The sequence below is a fragment of the Glandiceps talaboti genome, chromosome 2, assembly GCF_964340395.1.
Source record: "Glandiceps talaboti chromosome 2, keGlaTala1.1, whole genome shotgun sequence".
Classification (NCBI taxonomy): Eukaryota; Metazoa; Hemichordata; class Enteropneusta; family Spengelidae; genus Glandiceps; species Glandiceps talaboti.
In genome coordinates this window covers 4,141,216-4,163,910 of record NC_135550.1, presented here as the reverse complement: position 1 = coordinate 4,163,910, position 22,695 = coordinate 4,141,216, and the positions used below count along the sequence as shown (strand labels likewise).

At 35.8% G+C, this 22,695-nt stretch overlaps 1 protein-coding gene across 1 annotated transcript; it reads left to right on the top strand.

The window, feature by feature from the left end:
• The first annotated feature begins 279 nt into the window (after positions 1 to 279).
• On the top strand, positions 280 to 21,776 carry LOC144453606 (uncharacterized). The gene is made up of 7 exons (XM_078144929.1): positions 280 to 416; positions 718 to 862; positions 5,813 to 5,903; positions 15,239 to 15,439; positions 16,273 to 16,353; positions 17,373 to 17,504; positions 21,090 to 21,776. Exons 2-7 carry the CDS (start codon positions 743 to 745, stop codon positions 21,149 to 21,151), a joined length of 687 nt encoding a protein of 228 aa, XP_078001055.1. The 5' UTR covers positions 280 to 416; positions 718 to 742; the 3' UTR covers positions 21,152 to 21,776.
• Positions 21,777 to 22,695: the final 919 nt, after the last annotated feature.

Sequence of the window (22,695 nt, the reverse complement as noted above, 5' to 3'; positions counted from 1 at the left end):
AACTAGGGAGCATGGGGATTTCTTCCTATCATCTCTGTTACACGTGGGCGACTTTAATCGCGCATGGCGAAATTCGTAATGTTCATAATTAGCATAATGGGTGATATCAACGCCTCGGCGTATTTCTAGTTATAATCGTTCTTCGTATCAACGTCACCAAACGGAGGCCTCATGTTTTAAACATATGCTGCATAAATTAGTCACAGCGCATTGAGCTTGTCAACCACCATATATAAATGTACGCAGTCGACGGCCAATCTGTCAATGCGATCCCACTTCTTTGCCGAGAGAGGTACTTCAGTCACAACGTCACCAGAAGTAGCTACTTCGTGTTTTTCTCCACGTAATTTGTTTCCGCTCGGAGAGAACGAGAGATTGTACTGCGTCTGTCTCAGTGAGACACCGATTACAAACAGGTGAGCACATGTACATTGCCAGGTGTAGGTGTTCACATATACTTTTTGAAACACATTTAAACTTTTTTGCTCATTTTCCTCTCCAAGTGTTTAGCTCACTTGACACGTTCACCTATACGATCGCTGTCGATAGCTATCCATTCTGCGTCCGTTCTTCTATACAAGGAAGAACATAAAACCTCTAAAAAATCAGTTTACAGTTATATAGAACTAAGTGTATGCACGATGCTACCTTTAAAAAGGAATTGATAAATTATTTTATTATCAAATTGTTCGATTAATCCCCATGTTTGATTTTCAGATTTCACATATTGCCTTAAGGAGTGATGGACCGTTGGAACTCAGTTATTCTTGTCGTTTATCTTGGTTTGTTTTTTGTAACCACATCAATCGAAGCAGCCGACTTCTTAGAATTGTTACTTGGTGCAGGAAACAGAGAACTGTCCGTAAGTAGTAGAAACCCCGTTTTTCATTTCTTGTCTTTTCAGCAGTGCAAATGATCTTGTATTGAAATCGCTTTTATCTGTCTACATCGTGCATGGCGACTCTAAAGTGTTTGTCATCCTTGAGGTACATTTCACGTCATAGAGACATAAAAAATAGAAAACCCGCGGTGTATTGATTTTCTTCAAAACTCAGAATTTTGAGCCTGTGCTACTTCGTTCATTTGATAAATAAATAAATGGACTTTAGGCGTCTACCTGTAGCAGAGATTCTAATTTGTGGTGAGATTCGATGTTACTCTTGATTAGAAGGAGGGATTTGTTTGTTTTGTAAATTGGAATACAACGAAAAAATGAGCGCCTATTGAATAATATTCACAATGCATTCCTATCATTCTATTTGTGTATATGCTCTGTGTCTTTCGGTTGAACGAATGAGAAAAAAATCTCGGCCAGAAACATTATATGAAGAGAGAGCGAGGTTCTTAGTATAACCTTTCAAACAAGTCAACGCTCTCTTGACTTGATTATTTGTTTAAAATTGACCATGCAATTTCAATTTCATGGCATGTTTGTCAAACAGCAATACACTTTTCATTCAGTTGACACCTCGGTTTGATTGGCGAGGTAATTGACGGCTGTCACATCACAGCGTGCTGTACAAACGCCAATCATTGAAGTCGAAGAGTTTGGCATTTCTCCAATAATTCCAGGGATGCTGATATCTCAAGTATGGTTCACCACATACTTCGTTATTCCACTAGTAGTTTAGAAATCGACCCACTTTGGCACTGCCAGGGAGCAATAAGTCATTTCTATCGCTAGAGCTGCGCAACGTAGCTAGCTAGTCTCACATGCCATTAACATGTGAGACTACGAAGTTAAACTTCGAAGCTCCTGCTGTTTCTATCTTTCTCGGTATCGCAGGCAAAAAAAACCCACAGCTACTGCCGTTTCCTCCTTTCCACCAGTATCGCAAGCGAAATTACACGTAGCCATTCCTTTCAATTGATTTTGCTTCAAAAGAATGGTAGAATGATTTTGACGACTCAATGATCGAAGTTTTGTCTTGAATATGTGTCTGCGAATAAAGAAAGGAATCATTTTGTAAACGTAATCGACGCATCTCCGTGATTGATTTTCTTCCGAGCGATACTGATGATCAGATAAGAAAAATAATCGTTAATGCGTACAACCGATAGTAATCAAACTTTGAAAAGCTTTTTTTGACAAACTGGAGTACACTTTTGATGAACAGATATATGTATGCATGTCCCAATGTTATGTGTTCGATAAAGCTAATAGGAGAGTTCATTGTATTGACAAACAAAGTTAAGGCATTTGTTATACGAATTCTTCGGGTCAATGTCTCCACATACTGTTCTTCACACCCAATTCCTCAACCCCTTATTGAAGAACTACATAGTTAACAGGGAAAACTATGCATAGCCCCAGGGTGAATCTAAAGATGTTACGTTAAAAAACAAAACACAAAACAGGTGCAGGGTTTATTCAGGGTCAAAGTGTCGTTTTAAGAGATTAGACTCTCCTGTGGAGGTAAACATCGTCAGGTTGACGGATCTGAAGTTTTCAGTCTCTAAATTCTAGAGCTTTCTTCGCATCTTAAGTCAACATATAGTGAGAACGGTGACTGTTTACGTGTTGATAAATGGATTAAAAACGAAAGAACATAATAGCCACTCGCTTTTTGGATTAAGATATATGTTTAAAAAACTCCTCTAACAATTAGCTCTTTCAGCAGTGAAAGTTTTACCTACTTGTACACCAAGTTTTCTCGTGGTCGAAAACGTGGGAAAGGAAAGGTTTGCTGGATTTCACAGACCAACCATGATATTTGTTTTTATTATTTAAAAAACAAACACTATCAACAAAATACTTAGATTAGAAAACACGGAACCTTACCAAATCTGTGTTAAAAGTATGACGGCATTGGAAATCAAACATTCCTTTTTATAATTCTGGAAATTTACATATTCATCTCTAAAATACCATATGGGTTGATGGATGGATGGACATGCATACATACATACATACATACATACATACATACATACATGCATACATACATACATACATACATACATACATACATACATACATACATACATACATACATACATACATACATACATACATACATACATACATACATACATACATGCATGCATGCATACATACATACACACATACACACATACATACATACATACATACATACATACATACATACATACACACATACACACATACATACACAGACACAGACACACACACACATATACATACATACATACATACATACATACATACATACATACATACATACATACATACATACATACATACATACATACATACATACATACATACATACATACATACATACATACATACATACATACATACATACATACATACAACTCAAGAATAATAGTTTTTAAAAAACGGTTCAGTTTTACATCTTCAAGACGATTTTTGTTTTCAATTTTAAACACGTACCAGCTAAAATGTCAATGATGTTTTTGTATATTTGGGCTCATCTTTGTCTAGAATTAAATCCATGTTCAGCAAACACAATGTTAATCGTGAATACCCGAATGGAAAGTGTAACTTATCAAATTATCAGTTTTAGAATATTTGTCGAACTCTGCTGATAGCGTCCGATCATAAGTGTCCTTTATTTGAAGGTGATAGTGGTTATTTGAAGTAACGCTAACATAGCATACAAATATCAATATGATGAATGGTACTATACGTATAAGGAGCAGTAATTGGTTTGTGAATACGTCCACCATATCACTATTGCTATTTAACGTGTAAATCGACCCAAATGTTGGAAATACCAAATGAAATGGTGCGCCACAGAAATCAATTTGAACTATGCTAATTTTGATTAATCGCGAAACCACGGTAGCAAGATATACTGAATTATCCCACAGATTTGTCAGACCTAAAAATAAAACTCTACAAATTATTACCTTATCGGCTTCTTTAGAATATCACTCATAGATTGGGGAAATCATCTTATTGAAAAAAAAACTCAGTCAAGTGAAGGTTTTCTAATGTTAAGATAGATGATTTTAATGTTCTTATCTGTACATGATTGATATCTCTATAAGCTTAGTAGTCGCTTTTAGGCGAGTCTGTTGTTGGAAATGCCACAGGCCGTCCTTAAAACGTAAAAAAAGGAGATGTCCTTTAGGCATTTTCCTACAGATAAGATATATATAGAGAGAGAGACCTTTTGTACATTCACATAGGAATTACGTAGGTCTTATCCATGATTCCGAAAGTTTTCCTTTTATTCTTGTAGAGGAGTCTCTATTTACATTGTCAAATGGAGATAATTGATATTCTTCATCGTGACATTTTTTCGTTAGTTCATATGTTAATATTCTCCTTCAATTGTATTCATTTATCTAATGTATTATATGACATGTAACAGCTTACAATACATACCCGTGTCCCAGAGCACTTTCCATCATGACTGTCCCACAGGATATTTTGGTACCAGTTAAGCTAATTCCCTCCGTTGAAATTGATATCCCTAATACAACTCTAAGCAATATGCACGATATACATTTTCGGAAAGTCTTGGTCGTTGGAGATGTTTCAAAACGTATCGAGCTATTGATAACCTTCTGGATAGCTAAATGGATGATAGATAATATAGCCAAGGTTCTTTGGCTTAAGCTTATTTGTAAGAATTATCGTCCCTGAAATCATTCATTAAGTTGATGTATTGAGAAGAAAGGGTAGTGGCAGTATTATTGGCAGCATTAGCCGTAGTGACAACGATAGTAACGTATAAGACCCTAGTTGTTGTATTGAGTAGCTTACAAAGTAAATATTTACCCGTGCTTGCCCTACTCACCATAAATACTAGAATTTATAGACAAGAAACGGAACAAATTCGCGTAAAAGTACACACGAAGCTAGTTTTCAAGACAACTGCTTGGATTCGCTGTCCAATTGCTGTAATGTACGTCGCAGATAGACAGTGGCTTGTATGTTTGATGCTGAAATCATCATTGTAACATTCTAGCAACAACCACTATGAAAAGAGTAGCAGCAGCGGAAGACACTTAATTTAGTGGCAACTCAACTACAGACAAATCATCGGAAATTATTATAGTTTATACACCTTAATAATCTGACCACTATTAATTTATTTAATTTCTAAATAAGCATTCAAAAATGTCAAAGCTAAATTCATAAAACATAACGGTATGTTCCGTCTCTACCTCATTCTATGTTTCTACAAAGCGTTTTACGTTGGCGAAGTTAATTGAACAACGTATCGGAAGGTCGAATGCGTACAGCTATCACCCGGGAACAACGTATTAACTTAGGGATATTACTGTTTCCTCTCGTTCAATCCCTTTACAGTTGATTGCGTTTTGAAACCCCTTATCTTTTTTCTTACACTATATAAGCTGTAGGTTATACTTTTTATAAATTGTGAAAAGCAAGAAAGTATGAAAGTGGATATATGCTAAATATGCCACAATGGAAATACCATAAGCCACACGCAACTAGAAAATATACCTTAAAGTTTGATGGTTTTACTTCGCTGATAATGACGACGTTTTCATCCCACATAATAACACTAAAAAGAGGATGATGAATATTTAAAACAAGTTAGAGGCGGACAGCCTCCATGGTGAACTGCACCACTTCTATACTTCTATTCGTTTCTATGGTAACCTTTCTAATTAACGTACGTTGCTTCTAGAAATTGGACATACGTGCGGTTATGGAAATATTTTCATATTTCACTTGCAACCAGATTAAATATCAATGCATTGAGAAAATTCTAATATATGATATGACCGATAACTAATGCATACTGTTCATAGTCATGACATTTTAAAATATCGTCACCATATTGTTATTTGTAATTATATATTTCATTTTGATGTTCTTCGATAGGGAAGCGGACAGAATGATTCGCCCTACCCTGAGATGGAACCCTCAATCAAACTCACCAAAGATGAAGTATTGGCAGAATTGGGGATAGAGCGTATGTATATTATCCTCCGTTTTATCGTCTCTTCCGTATTTAACGTACAATATCCCAGAGTTCACTCATCTGCTTTGAATCTATTCGCCTTGAAATACCAATTTGACGTATAAGTAGCTTTTGCACACATGTATAAATATGTTCATATTTTTGACTTGAGATTTGCATGGGAGAAATTTGTTATAAATGATAACAAGTGATACATGTTCGACCGTCAAATATCCGGATTTCAAATGCATAATTTCTGTGATAAATCATTCTGGGATGTCTGAACAAAGAAAAAAATCAAGACGAAGCAGCGACATGCGAAATGTGTACAGTAGTTTGTGTGCCACTGGTAGAGACATGAAAGCTTTTATGTACAAAAGAAGTACTATCATCAACAGGTAAAGGAAACTATTCAATCCGATTATAAAATGTTGTCTCGTTCAACAATCGTTCGATATCAACACAAACAGTGGAAAACGTCACCAAATCTGTGGTTCCGCAATTGACCGTTGACACGTTATAAAGTGTAGCCCAGAGATCTAGCTCCCTGGCTAATTCGTCAGAACAACATGCTTTCAAGCCATTATCTCAAGTCAGATAGCCAAGCCTCCAGGCTACGTTAAAGATCATGTGTTTAATTTGTCAAAATTAGTTGGACTAAAAGTTAGAAAGATTATGTATCTTCGTTTGGTTGATAAATGTTTAATCTTTGTTGTCATATATTCTTCTCAACTGAAATAAGAGACAGGGTTGGAACTAATACTGAAATAAGTGATCTAAGTTCCTTTATCATTTTCCGTCGGCTCGTTATATGTGAACAGCTCGGTACTTAAGTTCGGCGCACTACACATGGGAACGGTTCAATGGTATTACTGATATAAAATTAAGAATGTATTACTCTCCGTTCATTCATTTTTATTGTCATCCCTGTTTCTTGAGCTTACAAAGTAGGCTTAATGCGCCCTAACTATCAAGGTCAAGTCAAGGTCAAGTGACATCCGTCTATAAAGGATAATTTCACGTTTTCGCATATTAGTTTCCAATTTATAGAGGAACAGTATCTTGGCACCGCTGGTTGATAATGAGCCCATTCTAATTACCAGAAATAAACCATAATGTTTTATTCAACATAAATCACTACTACCGGTACAACAAATGAAATGGCGCTGACACTATCAAATTGCAACGTAAAATGGGATATGACGGTAGGCAACAAAAAAAAGTGGAATTGTTACAGCATTACTTTTTATGTTTTGCCACTTTTATATATACATGACTAGAACGAGGTGTTTAGTAGTAGTTTAATGTAAGAAGAATGTCTGAAGTAATGTTAGGTTCCAGTTTTATTTCCTTGCTTTGTTTACATTCATTACTTTTAGTGTTTTCTGATAAAACACAAGAATTATACAACTAAACGGTCTATGAGTACAGCTGTACAACACGTGAATTGACAATATAAACATGATGGTACAATTATATACAGTACTACTAAGTATGGAATGTCCGGTAGAGATAGTCATGATGGTGCAACTTTACACCGATTAAACTATCTTTTTTTCGGATTTGATAGAAATGTATACACACACAATTCGGCGAGTATTCTAGATGTAATAATGGAATATTAAAATTCACAACAACAATAAAGGCAAGAACGTATAAACTTAGCTTGTGTCCCTCTTACATGCACACAATGATCAATTGTCATATTCGAACCAATTCCATTTCGAGAAGAATACCTCCACAAATTAACCTAATATTGGTTACAATCCTTGCCGCGATCCCTTTATAAATATATATATAATGAATTTACTTTACCATACACCTAAAAGACTTTTTACCAGGGTGTGTATTAAAGTTATATGTATCTAGGCACCACTGCGTTTAATATTAGCAACATTTTAGAGAATTCACATCTGTGTGTGAGAAATTTGATACGTAATAGACACGGTACTGTTACATTACAGATGGGACAGGTTGGTGAACTGGGTGTGTTATATTTCAATAAATCGACATTGAGAGGATTCCAGAACCTCCATTTATATAGGTGGTTGTGATTTCATCTACTTTGTGGACATCACATGTCATTGATAGAAGTTGACATGGACATGGACAATGTGATATATAAACTAATGCACTATGTTCATCAAAAAATACTCAAATATAATATCACCAGTGTTCTAAATCTACAAGTCAGGACCAGTTAACATTGCCTTTGATGACTGAGATTTTGTCTTACATATATATTCTCCAAGTAGCCAAAACACTAGACAACAGTTGTGCAAAATTATTTATATTATATACAAATAGTTTGTCAATGTCAATGCAGTGAGTTATTACATTTTTTATTTCGCGGACAGTTGAGACTCTTGACGGTGTATCCAGGACCAAACGGGCTGTGATGTAGGACCTTAAAATGACGCTCATTTCTAAGGTGTACTTTCAGTTATAAGGCAATGCGTGAGGGTGGTGCGATGGCATCAAGTAAATGTCCTGACAGTGCTAAATACCATAATTAGCATAAATGGGATACCAATTTGCCATGTATCTTGGAGTAGGTGTGAAATTTAGATAGAGTAACTGCGATACCAATTTGCCATGTATCTTGGAGTAGGTGGGAAATTTAGATAGAGTAACTGCGATACATTCTATCATTAAGGTTCAGGAACCTGTTACCATCAGCGAGGCAGCATAGTCATGGTTCAAGTAGGCATGCTGTCAAATAGATGTAAAAAAAATGGGGGGTCAACGACCAATAGCCGATAATAACGCCTTCAAAAGAAAGGGAAAAAGTCAATTAGATAAGAAAATGGACAAAGATGAAGAAAGATTGCTCCTATAGAAATGGTAGCAGATAATCGGTACGCATACGTCAGTGAAAAAAATGCGTGGGAAGCTTCAATCGATAGCTGGGGTTTTGAGTCGTACAACGAAGTAATTTTATCAAACATATCATGAGATTTCACATCTAAAGGACGAGGTAGAAAATTAACCCGCAACTTGTAACATGTACGCTAACAGTATAAGATGTCATAGCCCTAGGGCGCATATACGTATGTGAGACATTTATATGACTTCTAAGCATTATAACATATACAGTCAATTCACCCACGTGTCTTCATTATGTACGTTCTTAACACGAAACAGGCGTGATGAACAAATTAAGCAGTAATTCGTATAAAAATATCCTCCCCTCTTTCTGATAATCCCAGGAACACAAATCTTTATTATTTTACAACATAGTCATCGGACGTCGTGCGTAGGTATGTGAATTAATATTTGCTGGCCGTGATTAGAATTGATTAAATAGGTATTAAGTGACACTAAATTCAGTCTTTACTGCTTTGTGGCGTGTTAGGACAGCGTCAGTGGGGATTTATCTACAACGTCATTGCACAATACTAATGTAGTTAGGTTCCGATTTAAACCAGCTATTCTATTAAATATTCATCTAACCTTTGATGATATGGAGAGTATATAATTTCCCAAGTCGCGTAACTGATAGCTTGATTGCTGATTAATGGAGATCTTCGGATTCTCCCCAGTCCATAAAGCAACATGGCTAATTTGTTTTATGTGGACACTGGTAAAACAAACAGCGTGACATACGTTGTGTAGTAGGATGAGTGAGAATTGCATGTGAAGGGGAGAGAGAGAGAGAGAGAGAGAGAGAGAGAGAGAGAGAGAGAGAGAGAGAGAGAGAGAGAGAGAGAGAGAGAGAGAGAGAGAGAGAGAGAGAGAGACAGACAGACAGACAGACAGACAGACAGACAGACAGACAGACAGACAGACAGACAGATAGATAGATAGATAGATAGATAGATAGATAGATAGAGAAAGACAGACATAATGGCAGACACACAAACAGACATACAAGCAAACAAACTGACAGAGAGAGAGAAGGGGGAACTAGCGATACTTCACCTGCTGCTTAAATATATCACCTCAATCTATTTGGGCAATTAGCCAACACTCAAAGCTATGCATATGTTCGATAGTACAAACGTTTTTATATAGCCATTACAGTTTGTGTTCACAAAATGGTTGTTTCTCAAATGTAACATCAAAACTCGACAGACTGCGAGCTTATAAAAGTTATCAGCTTCGTGTTCAATGTCAGAACTTCTGTTACAAATAGTACAAACTTCACGGTGCAATAATTAGTGACGAGAATATTGACACTGAAGGCACGATTGAACGACATCTATATTCATTTCTTTAATTGTTATCGTCACGTGGGACAGTTTATTCATGCAAAGTTGACGATCATAAATACTAAATTAGTCATTGAAAATGATACAAACAGAAAAACAAAAATCTGACTAAACGTCTGTATGCTCGGAATAGCTGAACCGTTGTTCAAAAATGTCAACACGACAGTGGAACGTGCGTGGTTCGTGTTCCTGCTCAGCAGAATGATAACATACATATCTACAGTACAAAAAAAAAACATTCCACGTATAACAGCTATCTTACTTTGTTACGACATACATCCATTTTTGAGTGACAGTAGAACATAACCAATGATTGAAGAATTACGCGCATACAACTGTTCTCAAGCGACCATTGCAATTCGATGATTCATGCATAGAATTGTGTTGACTGAACGTCGGTCTAAGAATATTTCACATAACCGTCAACATTTCTCCCAGGACCTTTAGTTAACAGCTCGTGTGTAATATCAAATTGTACATACAGCGCAAAACACGTAAGAATTGCAACAAAGTTCGACATAATAAAATGCACAGTGACCAATAACATTAAATAACATTACTAACGGGCGTTTTAGACGTTGCCATGGTTACACGTTAAGTGTTTGAGTTTTATTTCAACGAATGTTATAGTGAAATCGTTCAATAGTTGATATCCGAGAACGTCTGTGTTGTGTAGCTAACGGTCAAACAAATGCAGTTCCTAAAAGTTACAAAATCGCCGATATTTCAACTTGAAGTTAAGGCAGAGGTGGGAATATTAAGATAGTCGTGTGTACAATACAAAGACCATTGACTTTAAAAAAAGTTATCACGAAATTTGGATTTGCGGAAAAGACCAAAAATCAAATCCAAGAATGTTCAGTGTGTAAAGTTCTCGTCTTGGATGGTCGAAAATTCCGTATCGTATACAACACTGTTCGCAAAAAAGGAAGGCTCTCCTGATCCTCACTTTAATGTATATAGTCAGCTATGTATAGCCCCCTCCCCCACCTTTCCTTGGATCATTTTTCAAAATGCGCATTTGTAATATGTATTAAGTATTTCTCAATATACAATGACCTTCATGACAATTTTTCATTTCGACAAAATAAATTCATTTAATAACAGTGTTTTCGTATAGCCATAGTTTGACTGTGCATTGCAGTATTTAGATTTATTCTCGACTAAAGGGGATGTTGAACACTGAAATAATATCCGAAGAAGATAGACTAGGTGTATATTGCTTGTAGGACCTTACGGTGAAATCAAGCTAGGCAAACTAACTATGTAAGAACGGGATTAGAATAATGTAACAGAACACTGTCTTGAGTACAATAAGGCTGATCCTAGCATCCTATAAGCTTCGTTATAGCTTTACTACTGTATCCCTTGGCTGCGATAAATCAGCCCTCTGGGGGTGCCAAAAGTGGCATTTCAGAAGTTTGTCAATCAGGTCAAATTGTCGGTATCCTGTCTACGGAAACCACAAAGGGACTTCATTTCCTGTGCTTACCGGTAGCGTTACAAGTGAGCGGTCACAATGGTCTCATTAGCGACGTGAGATAACACCTTGACCAAGCCAAATTATGGTATAGTCTTACAACCGTATCATTTACGCGGATGCTGTCTTATTTCCCCAAAACAACCCTATCTGATGCAGACTTTTTATTGTTCGGCCATCGCTTAATACCATTCTATCAAATTTTTCCGGCCATATAATAGAGATGCTAAGAGTTTCAATCACAATATTCAAATGTCATATGAAACAAGAGTAATTTTGATTTCAAAGTTAACAGTTTTTATGATTTCTTTTATTATATTGGCTATGGTACCCATCATATTTATCACATGCTTTGTACTTCAAATAGATTGTCACTACTCAGCCAGACTTTATTATCTGGCTTGCATTGCTTTATATATCAACACCTTTGCACAAGTTCATATATATATATAACACTGTATCTACACAGATCCCATTGATCCCATTCTAAAGGCATTTACTATTCCTGTAGAGAATGGTAAAACTCACTTGAATGGACACCCACATTATCTATAACAATATTGCCTTTATGGATAATTTCGGAAAGCTCAAAGTAAAAGCAATCCGATTTAAGCAAAAAGGAGACGCTGCATTGTTGCCTTTGGGATACAGATTCATTTTGAAGCGGTTACCATACACCCTCTGAGCTTGAGGCGGTTATTAACCAATAACCGATAGAAGGAGTTAAGTGCTGTGATAACTTGCCTATTTCAATGACGTTTCCGTTAATACAGAAATTGGCTTTTAACAGATTGCAAACTATTAATGTTTTAAATAACAAATCAGATAGTGAAGACTGAAAGAAAAATGGACACTAGGGCAAGTGTTTAGTACTCTCGTACAAAGTACATGACACTTTAGGAATAACTTGAAGGATAGCATCCGTGGTACATGCACGTTGAAAGAGTATTTGTATTTAGGTTCTGTCTGTATATTACAGCCAGCAAACTTATGTGTCTCATCTAGACCTAAATGCAATGAGTCACTCATAGCAACATAATTTCCACTTGTAAATAGAGTGTGTGACTTTGAACTTCATTCTCTGGCAATAAAGACTACCTGCTTGTTTCGCAACCTTTCTCCTTCAACATTTTAAAGCCGCAAATGGTTTTTAAAAGAGGAAAAAAAGAAAATATCTGTTTCAGATAAGGCGTAAAAAATTATGTGGTTTCGATTACCTTTAATTGTAAAATAGGTGGGGTGGGTAGATTTTTTATTTTATTTCATTATATATATTTTTTCATGTGTGAGTGTCTAGTTCAGGTTTTCCATTGTTTTCCAAATGGTCTCTGTGCTGTTTATTTCTTCCTATCAGATGTACAGCCATTACAGATTGGAAGAATAGTTCTATATTGTTTTCTTAAGTTGATGTCAGTTTCCGCACCCACTATTTCTTGCGAGACTTCACGATTTTCGCGATTTTATTATTTTTTTTCTCGAATACGTAAACAAAAGTTTAGGGTCGGCGTGAAAATCTAGGTGGGGTCGGGTAACCGGAACCAAACAACTTTTTATTTGGCCTAACCCTTTTTGTGCAGTTTGAGGATTTTAGTAGCCATACTTACATAACCCTAAAGACTGTGCAATTCACCCTTGGAACGCGAATATACAGAATTCTATCAAACATAGCACAAAGATTTGGAATGGTTATATTCCATTTGGATAAAAGTAATACAGTGTTGCAAAATCCTGATAAGCTCAGAAACCAGGTAACCATGGTTTATTTTCATCGGGTACAAACTACTTAGTTTTTTCCTCAATAGCTTCGATATTTTATACCACGTAATATAATCCTAACAGAGCGTTGTCGTCTTTTAATTACACGTCAGGTTAAAAACTTAGACGATAGGCGTGCTATCACTTATTTAAAGTGGTCATATGGATGAGAAATTGGTATTTATTGTGGCTTTTAAATATCATCATTCCACGTGAAAAAACAATGTCAAATAACTAGGCTCGTGTTTGTAACTAAGTGAATTTAAAGTGTAATGAAATGTTCATTGTACGTAGAAGAAGTGGTTTGCAAACAAACTGAGAACACAAATAATTACTTGTGATCATCAATAAACCCAAATAATCAAAGTATTTATACATCGGGACAATTCAATATATGTGGGAAACGAGAGACGCACGACAGACTGAACGTGGCAGTCATTATACTTGTGTTTACCAAATGTATCTGCAAATAGATTTCTGTATACGCATTTATATACAAGGTTAATTGTTATTATCATTATTTTATTCACTTCTCAACGTTAGGAATATTTAGTCATTTGCATCACAGACAAATAAGTTTCTTACTTGTCTGTGTTTGCACGTATGTAAAGGCCAGCAATTACATGGCATATTGACTTGATATGTAGAAAATTTGAATAGAAAATAGATGTGGTGTCGGGTAACGAGTACAGACGCTCCAATAAATGTTTTCCATTGAGAAGTACGTACTCCGCGAAGTCTGACATTTGACTTTAATTAGATATCTGACTTTTTTCACGAATATATCCTCGAGTTGGCTGATTTTTTTTTACGTCGCAACAACTTCTGACGTATTTTTCCAGATTAACAATAACGATAACAATTACAAAAAATGACAACGATTGTAGGTTATCTATGACGAATGTGAAGGTTAACAAACCGCCGATCTGTAATTATTTTGACGGTTGAGTAGGCCTTGCTTGAATACGGCGGAATATCTATTCATTTCGACGAACAATGAGTCGTATCTTCCACTGGGCTTTCTGCTAATACACAATGGGCAATGATGATATATATCCGACGATGTGACAAGCACTTGCGGAGGGTCAAGCAAATTTGAATTCATCTCGAAGATGTTGACTCCGGCCATGACGTAAATATATTGAGAAGGGATACGAAACATCCAGTCAAAGAACATGTTCTTCTGATTAGGCACGTGGATATGGCGTGAACAATGACACAATCTGAAAATAGCACACACTACGTTACGATCAAATTACAAATTACGTGTAAAGGATCGTAAATCTAACAATCCCATTATACAGTCTTATCGTGAAATTGGTAGATGTAAGCTTCCGGAGTAGGCTTTACTCCAAAGTAAAAATATAGAAATGCATCTTTATCTAAACCACTGTAACGAAATATGAACTATAAAATCAGAATTGTTCAGGTCCACCAAGTCACGACAATATGTAACAATGATATGGAAGTTTCAGGTTAGCATTATGTTTAATGTATGTATGTATGTATGTATGTATGTATGTATGTATGTATGTATGCATGTATGTATGCATGTATGTATGCATGTATGTATGTATGTATATATATATATATATATATATATATATATATATATATATATATATATATACATTTCACGCAACGTATTCGAACCAAATATATTGATATTGTACCATGTACGTTGTACGGTTCTGCAGTGCTCAAAATCTTGGTCGAAACGTTAAAAATCACCAACATTTTTCACAATGGTTCTCATGTTATGTACAATTATATTATTTCCCAGACGAGTATTGGTAAAACCGCATAGGTCACTTGTACTTGTATTTTCCTTGGTCGACCGAAGAAAGCTATTTGGAGACAATATCTAAATAAGTCTATTTTTCTATCTTCTTTATATTCAGCCTGTCCAGGTGGTGATGGGGTTTTGTGTTTTGACTCTGGCAGCAGCATGTGCTATACATTTGATGAGGTGTGTAATGGCAAACTGGCTTGTGGTATTGAAGAAGAATGCGCTGAGGAATCGGACCCCGAAGAGTGCGTGAACAACTTCGTAGAGCGCTCATGCCAGGACAGCCAAATTATCAGATATCTCACAAGTCATGGTATGCATGAATCCATTGTATCCTATCCTATCCTGTCCTGTTTGGCATTTGTTTTACGATTATTAAAGAGTGCAAGAAAACTTTAAAATTTGACATGTTGAACGTCGCATCATCGAAAATGCAGTTTCGCGCCGTCGATAAATACGAATTAATAATTTCCTACCAACCATTAAGCCTTGGTTTCTCTATCATTCGACTATCATGTTATTAAGGGGGTGGTGGGTTCGACTATCTTACTCTTAAGGTCGGAGGTGGCTTCGGCTTCTGATTAAAATTCAGTTTCAAATTGGTGTATGTCATGAATTATCCCTAAGGACCTTTGTACCTGGGCATGCTTACTTTAAGAAAGATACTTACTTGTTATAACGTTAATCGTCATTTCTATATGTATGTGAAATAAAGTTTATAAACATGTTTATATCAAGATTTATTTGAGCTTATCGGTGCATTTTGAGTTCACTTTTGTCAAAAGAGGGATACATTAGTAGCTGACAAGTTAGTCATCACACCCATACAGGAATTGACTCAACATTGTCGCTGTGATCAGATTCATTCAAGTTTAGAACTTAGCAAAGAGTGGCAATGTTCCATGCATGCAATATCGATAAGTAACAATCAGCAGAAAAGCCTGTCTGACTCGTACTGCAATTCGTAGGCCCTCTAATATACAGTTCATCTAAAAACAAATAGACAATTTCATATGCTAGTGCCGAAACACCAATTTTGTCTACAATTTCCTTATTGAGTTTATGAATTTCCGGTTTAACTACTTTGTACAATGGATTGTATGACGTACAAGCAATTCTGACACCGATTTTGGTTTTGTTTCACAGGCGTTCCAAACTTCCCAAAACTACGGGATGAGTACGATCTGGACTTGTACCTTGATCTGGTACGCTACACAAGTACCGAGTGTAAGTTAGTCAATTGATAATTTTGAATAACATGAAAAATGAACTAACGATTTGATCTCTGTAAATTGTTGGTTCTGGAGAGTAATTTCAGCACACATAAATATTCATTAGATGCGCACTGAATATATTAAGACTCTCCTACGAGGTTATTTCCCCAAATTAAGTCAGTCAAATAGGAAATATTCATGTATGCATGTAATGAATATTCATGTTTGCTAAACCCACGATGTTATGATGTTCAAGTGAAAGAACTATACAGTTTCAATTCGATGTTTCTTGTTAACCGAGCAGACATTCTATGATGTGAAATCATGAAATGATTCTCCAGAATCTAAGTTTATGAAAATACCTTCATATCCTGAAGTAGCATTCCTCTTTAATCTAAGATATGGGTTTGCAGTGTTCTGCCCAGGATAAATATCACCCAGCGCGAAAACGTTGCCTAGAATTTACATAATTGTATGCATATCATCACAGTCACAAGGTTCTCAATACATACAATCCATTTATCTGAAACATCACTTTGACTGATGGATCAGATAGGAATGCACTATCGAGTACTCAGTAAAGGGCAGACCTCCGCCAACACTGAGCAATTGCTTCGTATGAAACAAAACAAAATAAGGGTGCCCTCAGTAGTTTTCGCGCGGTGTGGTTGATGCTGCGGAAGTCACGACGTCACTAAAATCCAAATCTGGAATCGCATTACCACCAAAATCTAATCAACTGGTCCTTGCTTCATTGACATTCTTTCCACAAAATTTCAAGCAAATCTATCTATATTAGAGCTTATTTCCTTCAGCTAAGTTTAGATAAGTTGATAACAGACAGACAGACAGACAGACAGACAGACAGACAGACAGACAGACAGACAGACAAGTTTTACAGCGATACGATATGGTTGGCGCAACATAGCGCTGTCACGTTGTCCCAAACCTGAATGTGTGTATACGTCTATATAAAAAGAAAATCAAGTACAAAAATAGAAAACAATTCAATACGAAATGCATCTTTTACAGTTTGCCCCGATGGAAGGATTGAATGCCAGGGAGATTGTATATCCTATGAAGACTTATGTGATCCCGAGACTGACTTCTGCAAGTGTGATGGTGAAGAAATAATGAAAATTGTCGACGACAAGCTTTTAACGCGTAAGTAATTTGAAACCGATTTAAACATTATAATAGATGGTATTATGATAGTAAATATAATCATTTTATATAAGTGGCAATTACTTGTATGTATAGATACCTGAAAGTCTTCACTTTTAATGTTATCTAATTAATTAGTATATGAAACAGTCCTAAGATTCAAATTTAAAAGAGGGCGGAGCCCGAGTTAAATTTTAATCCATGGACTGTTTGATATTTAGCATTCACACCCCACCAGACATTGTCCCCTACCATATTAAAAATCACCAAGGTATTGTAGTTTCTGGAATGGTCAAGAAATTACCTGTATTGACAGTGGCTGATATATTTACATATTTACCAAGTCCAACTACAAAAGGTCAATGCTGAAATGGTAATGAGTTGAGGCAATATCATTCTGATACAGCATTGACCGTAAAGGTTTTTATCATATACCTCCTGAAGTGTTAAAATACGTTTGCAATCAATGATATGGATTTTTAGTGACAGAAAGGGATATTATACCGAAAATAATCGCCCTTCATTGTAAATCTTGATGCCAAGTATGGCTTGGTGGATTGCTTGTTTTCACACACGCACATACGCGTACGCGTCATTTCAGTCTTTTACTTTGGGGGTGGGTTTTTTAGCCTTTTTAGTTCTCATCCTACAAACCCAAGATTTTGTACCCCTATATACAAATATTTCTTTTTAAAAAATGTTGGAAAATTGAGAAATGGAAGAATCTTCGCATTGTAAATGCATGACACTACAATAAAGTGCCAACAAAAGAACTACACAGCATTACATAACACTACATACTGATTTGAAATTGGTTGTGTTGTCTGAATTTTTTCAATTTTGGCCAATTTAAATTAGTTTAGAATAGATTGCACCGCGCATAGCAACGGGAAAGAAAGTTGTCCAAAATTCTCGCAAGTGACCTCACTTGGGCAAGTGTGCTGGTCGGTGATGTGGAAAATTATTGCCCTTAAATCATATCATTTTATTTAGTAATAGTTACGTTTTAGAACATGCAAGTAATCAATTGTTTGTACGATTCTCTAACGGGTTTCAAACATGGTCGAGGAGTATACATTGACATCTGTATGCCCAACCAGTGACTGGTACCATTCCCTTGGAAGATTTTTTATTTGTCTCATAATCTTCAAATGCTTTGTGTTTGTTATTTATTAAAACTTTGTGTAAAGCCTGGGAAATGTGGTGAACTTGAAACAATATTGCAAGTTACTTGTAGTCTCCCAAGGGATTGGTGTCTGTCACTAGTGCTCAGATGTTACTGATCTGATATGATATGTAGTCACTAAAGTAATTATCAACAGCGAAGAAATAGACCTGTTGCCGGTTCCAAGATGCATTGCGCGTCTCTCCATACAATGCCATGTATTGTATATGCGCTGAGGGGTTTGCACGCACTACTCAAGGGGATGGTTGTCACCTGACCATACCCTGGGTTCACACGTAAAATCCCTCTCTGTCATTGATAAAGTCACTCATAATGAAAGAGGTCAACAAGTTTTTCCATCATTTCCTGATGAAAATGTTATTTCAAACGTAATTATGACAAAACAAGACTAAATGTAACAACATGAGCGACGTCCTCTCACGCAATGCATCATGGAACTGCAAAATCGATTATAGAGAATGATAGACACAGGTAAAATATTATTGTAGTAATCAGACAAGAGGGCACTTACTGACTAATTTTCATAACTTATACTAACTCTAGCTAATCAGACAAGACACCACTTAAAACTAATTTGCATAACATAACCAACTGCTATGTGACTTTTATGCATAATTTTGGGGCTGCCTAAGTAGTTAAGTGAAGGTAGGAAGGTCTATGTTTCTACCTCCATAGTAGCTCCATCTTTGTATGTATGGTTGTGAGTTTGATGATCTCATTTTGTCCATAATTCATAGCACAGGAAGACCCTTTCACTGAGGGCTTAGTGTTGACCCGACATTATATTGTGTTCAAAAGAATTCTTAAAATAAAGAATGAAAAAGCCAAGAGACTTGAGCAACGTGAGCCCGACCATTCATTTTTACCTTCCGTAAGAGAAGTTTGTGATTTAGGGATGAAGTCTGTCTGTCTGTCTGTCTGTCTGTCTGTCTGTCTGTCTGTCTGTCTGTCTGTCTGTCTGTCTGTCTGCCTGTCTGCCTGTCTGTCCGTGTCATCGTTTTCTCCAAAACGGTTGGCTCAATTCAAAAGAAATTTGGTGCATATATTTTCTTTAGGGTAATGGCTAGAAGCAATTAGGTTTGGCAAACATAACATGAATATTAATGCGTAATTTATGTACTTAAAGTGGCCATATGGATGAGAATTTGGTATTCATTTTGGATTTTTATTTGATAAAACAGCTTCACTATGTTTTTCTACTTGAAAAAATAATGTGAAATAACATATACCAAGTCTATGTTCACAACTCAATAAACGGCAAAACATTAAACAATGTGTAAAATGTTTGTTATTGTACGTACAATAACAAACATTTTGCACTTTTTGCATCTTTTTGCAATGTATTGAGTTATGAACATGGGCTTGGTATATGTTATTTCACATTATTTTTTCAAGTGAAATAATTAAATATAATTTGGTACATACATTGATAATAACAAAGTCTCATATAAAGTTTGATAATATAGCTTGTAGCTTTAATGACTCTTTTCCATAATTAATGATTTTCAATAATTAGGCTATAGCTTAAGAATGCATACTTCACATTGAATATACTTTGGTACATACTTCAAACAAAATAAAGGGCGCAGGTCCTGGAAAGCTCGTTCATAAGCTTTTAGTTTTAATGAGTCATTTGCGTAATGATTTTTAGTAATCAGGCTATATATGAAAAATGCAAGCATCGAGTTCTATACAATTTGGTACATACATTCATGATACCAGGGTGCACGTCTCATGAAGCTTATTGATGTAACGCTTAGTTTTAATGAGTCATTTGCATAGTTAAGGATTTTCGGTAATTATTTTTAATGACTTTTGCATGATTAATGATTTTCAGTAATTCTGCTAACTCTTAAGAATGCACATTTCAAATAAAATGTAATTTACTACATACACCAGCCATAACAAAGGGCAAAAAGCTTTGTGATATAGCTCTCAGTTTTAACGACTCATTTACAATTAATGATTTTCTGTAATTAGTCTATATCTTCCAAATACATACTTACGATTCAATATAATTTGATGCATACTTCAAACATAACTATTCGCATATGTTCTGAGAAGCTTGGTGATGTAGCTTTTTGTTTTAATGATTCACTTGCATAATTAACGATTTTCAGTAATTATGCTACATCTTAATATAAAAATGCACTCTTCAAATTCAATTAAATTTGGTACATACTTCAAAGTAATCGCATATGTTCATTTGCATTCCAACATTATTATTGTGTGTAGGAACGAAAATCTAAAGACTTCCCCCTTATGGAAGGCATTCATTTTAAAGCTGGTTGAAGTTGTTGAGGCTCTATCAAACCCTTCATGAAAGAAAAATGAACTCTACCATTTTTCATAACATTACATGTAGATTTTACTCTTTTCCTTTCTTTCTTCTTTCACAGAGCGTTTCAGGGACTTCATGAACTTCAGACGTGGTGGATTTTCCTTAAATTCTTGGCCCTGAGTAGAGGCAAAGAACATACTGCCGACGTAGATGTTTGATATATATGTATATGTATATGGTGCAAGCGTAGACCAGTAAACTTGAAACTCCTATTTTATCACCAGGGTTAACGTGAACCCCCAACCCCAACCCATGCACCAATGTATTAGTCACTGTGAAAATTGCAACACTCTTTCTTATGATGTCTTATTTTGTATCTTCGTCGACTGGTTAGAGATTTTCAATGTGACGATACACGACAAACCGATGTCAATCTTCTCGAAAACGACTCCTCAGGGGAGCCACATTGGCATAAATAACTATTAGAAGTATATATCACAAACCCTTAACTTCCATGATGGTGACGTTTGTCTTAGTATTACCAATCTTTCCCTGAGTTTCCTTTTATCCGAAAGACTGATTTGAAAAAAAAAGCATTATAGAAGTAGTAAGAGTTAGGTGCATTAATGTAATGGTATTTTATTATATTATATTAACACCCAAGGGAATATCGGTCAAGTATATATTAACACCCATGGGAGTATTGTTACAATCAAGCTATTAAAATGAAGAGAATATATCAAATTATACATTTAACATTTGCAATATGCTGTATATGTTGGGCTCTCGGTCATACTCAATAAAGGAAACCACATTTTACATTCAAAACCACATCTTATTTGTCTACTTCTACCATCTTTACTTCTCTTATTATGTACAGCTTTGTTTATTATCAGTAGCGCTATAGGCATGGTGAAGTGTGTGTGTGTGTGTGTCTGTGCGCGCGCGAGTATGTGTTTATGAAAAATGTATGCAAATTTGGTTAGCAACAAGACCACGCCCCTAACAACAGTCAAATGATGGTGTATACTGCACATATTACATCCAAAAAGTGCACACATAGTACATATGCCCATAGTAACAACTATATGATATGGCAAATGGTGTGTATGGCAAATGTAACAACAGAGCAGTTAGGCAAGTAGATATTGTGAAAGACAAATCTAAAGATATTACGTCAGTTGATAATAACACCTGTTGCTATAGTTACGGCGGCATCAAAGTTGCTCGAAATTTGTCTTTTATCTCGCACTTGGCAGAGTATTGAGACATGTGACTTTCAATTTGGGTTCAAAAGTAAGCAGTCCACTGATATGTGTATCTTTGTGCTAAGAGAGATAATTGACTTTTTATAAGAGACATAATTCGCCAGTTTTTTTTCTGTTTTATGGATTCAACGAAAGCATTTGATATTGTGAACCACTGGCCCATGTTTAGAAAACTGATCAATAGAAATATTCCTTTATTTATAGTTAGAATATTGCTATTTTGGTATCGTAGCCAATTATTCTCTGTTCGCTGGGCTTCAGCGGAATCGGTCCCTTTTAGTGTTATTAATGGAGTTCGTCAAGGAAGCATCATTTCGCCCAAGTTATTTGCTGTATATGTCGACGGAGTAAAGAGCTCCGGTTAGCAGGGGTAGGGTGTCACATGGCTGGCAAAACAGCTAACTACCTGTTTTATGCGGATGACCTAGTCCTGATTTGTCCTTCAGTCAAGTCTTT

Bases quoted from the DNA above. Each gene is read 5' to 3' on its own strand.
- LOC144453606 (XM_078144929.1), top strand. From the start codon at position 743: ATGGACCGTTGGAACTCAGTTATTCTTGTCGTTTATCTTGGTTTGTTT. The intron at 5,904-15,238 runs GTATGTATATTA...CTTTATATTCAG, and splicing joins GGCAGAATTGGGGATAGAGC to CCTGTCCAGGTGGTGATGGG. The intron at 16,354-17,372 runs GTAAGTTAGTCA...CATCTTTTACAG, and splicing joins ACGCTACACAAGTACCGAGT to TTTGCCCCGATGGAAGGATT.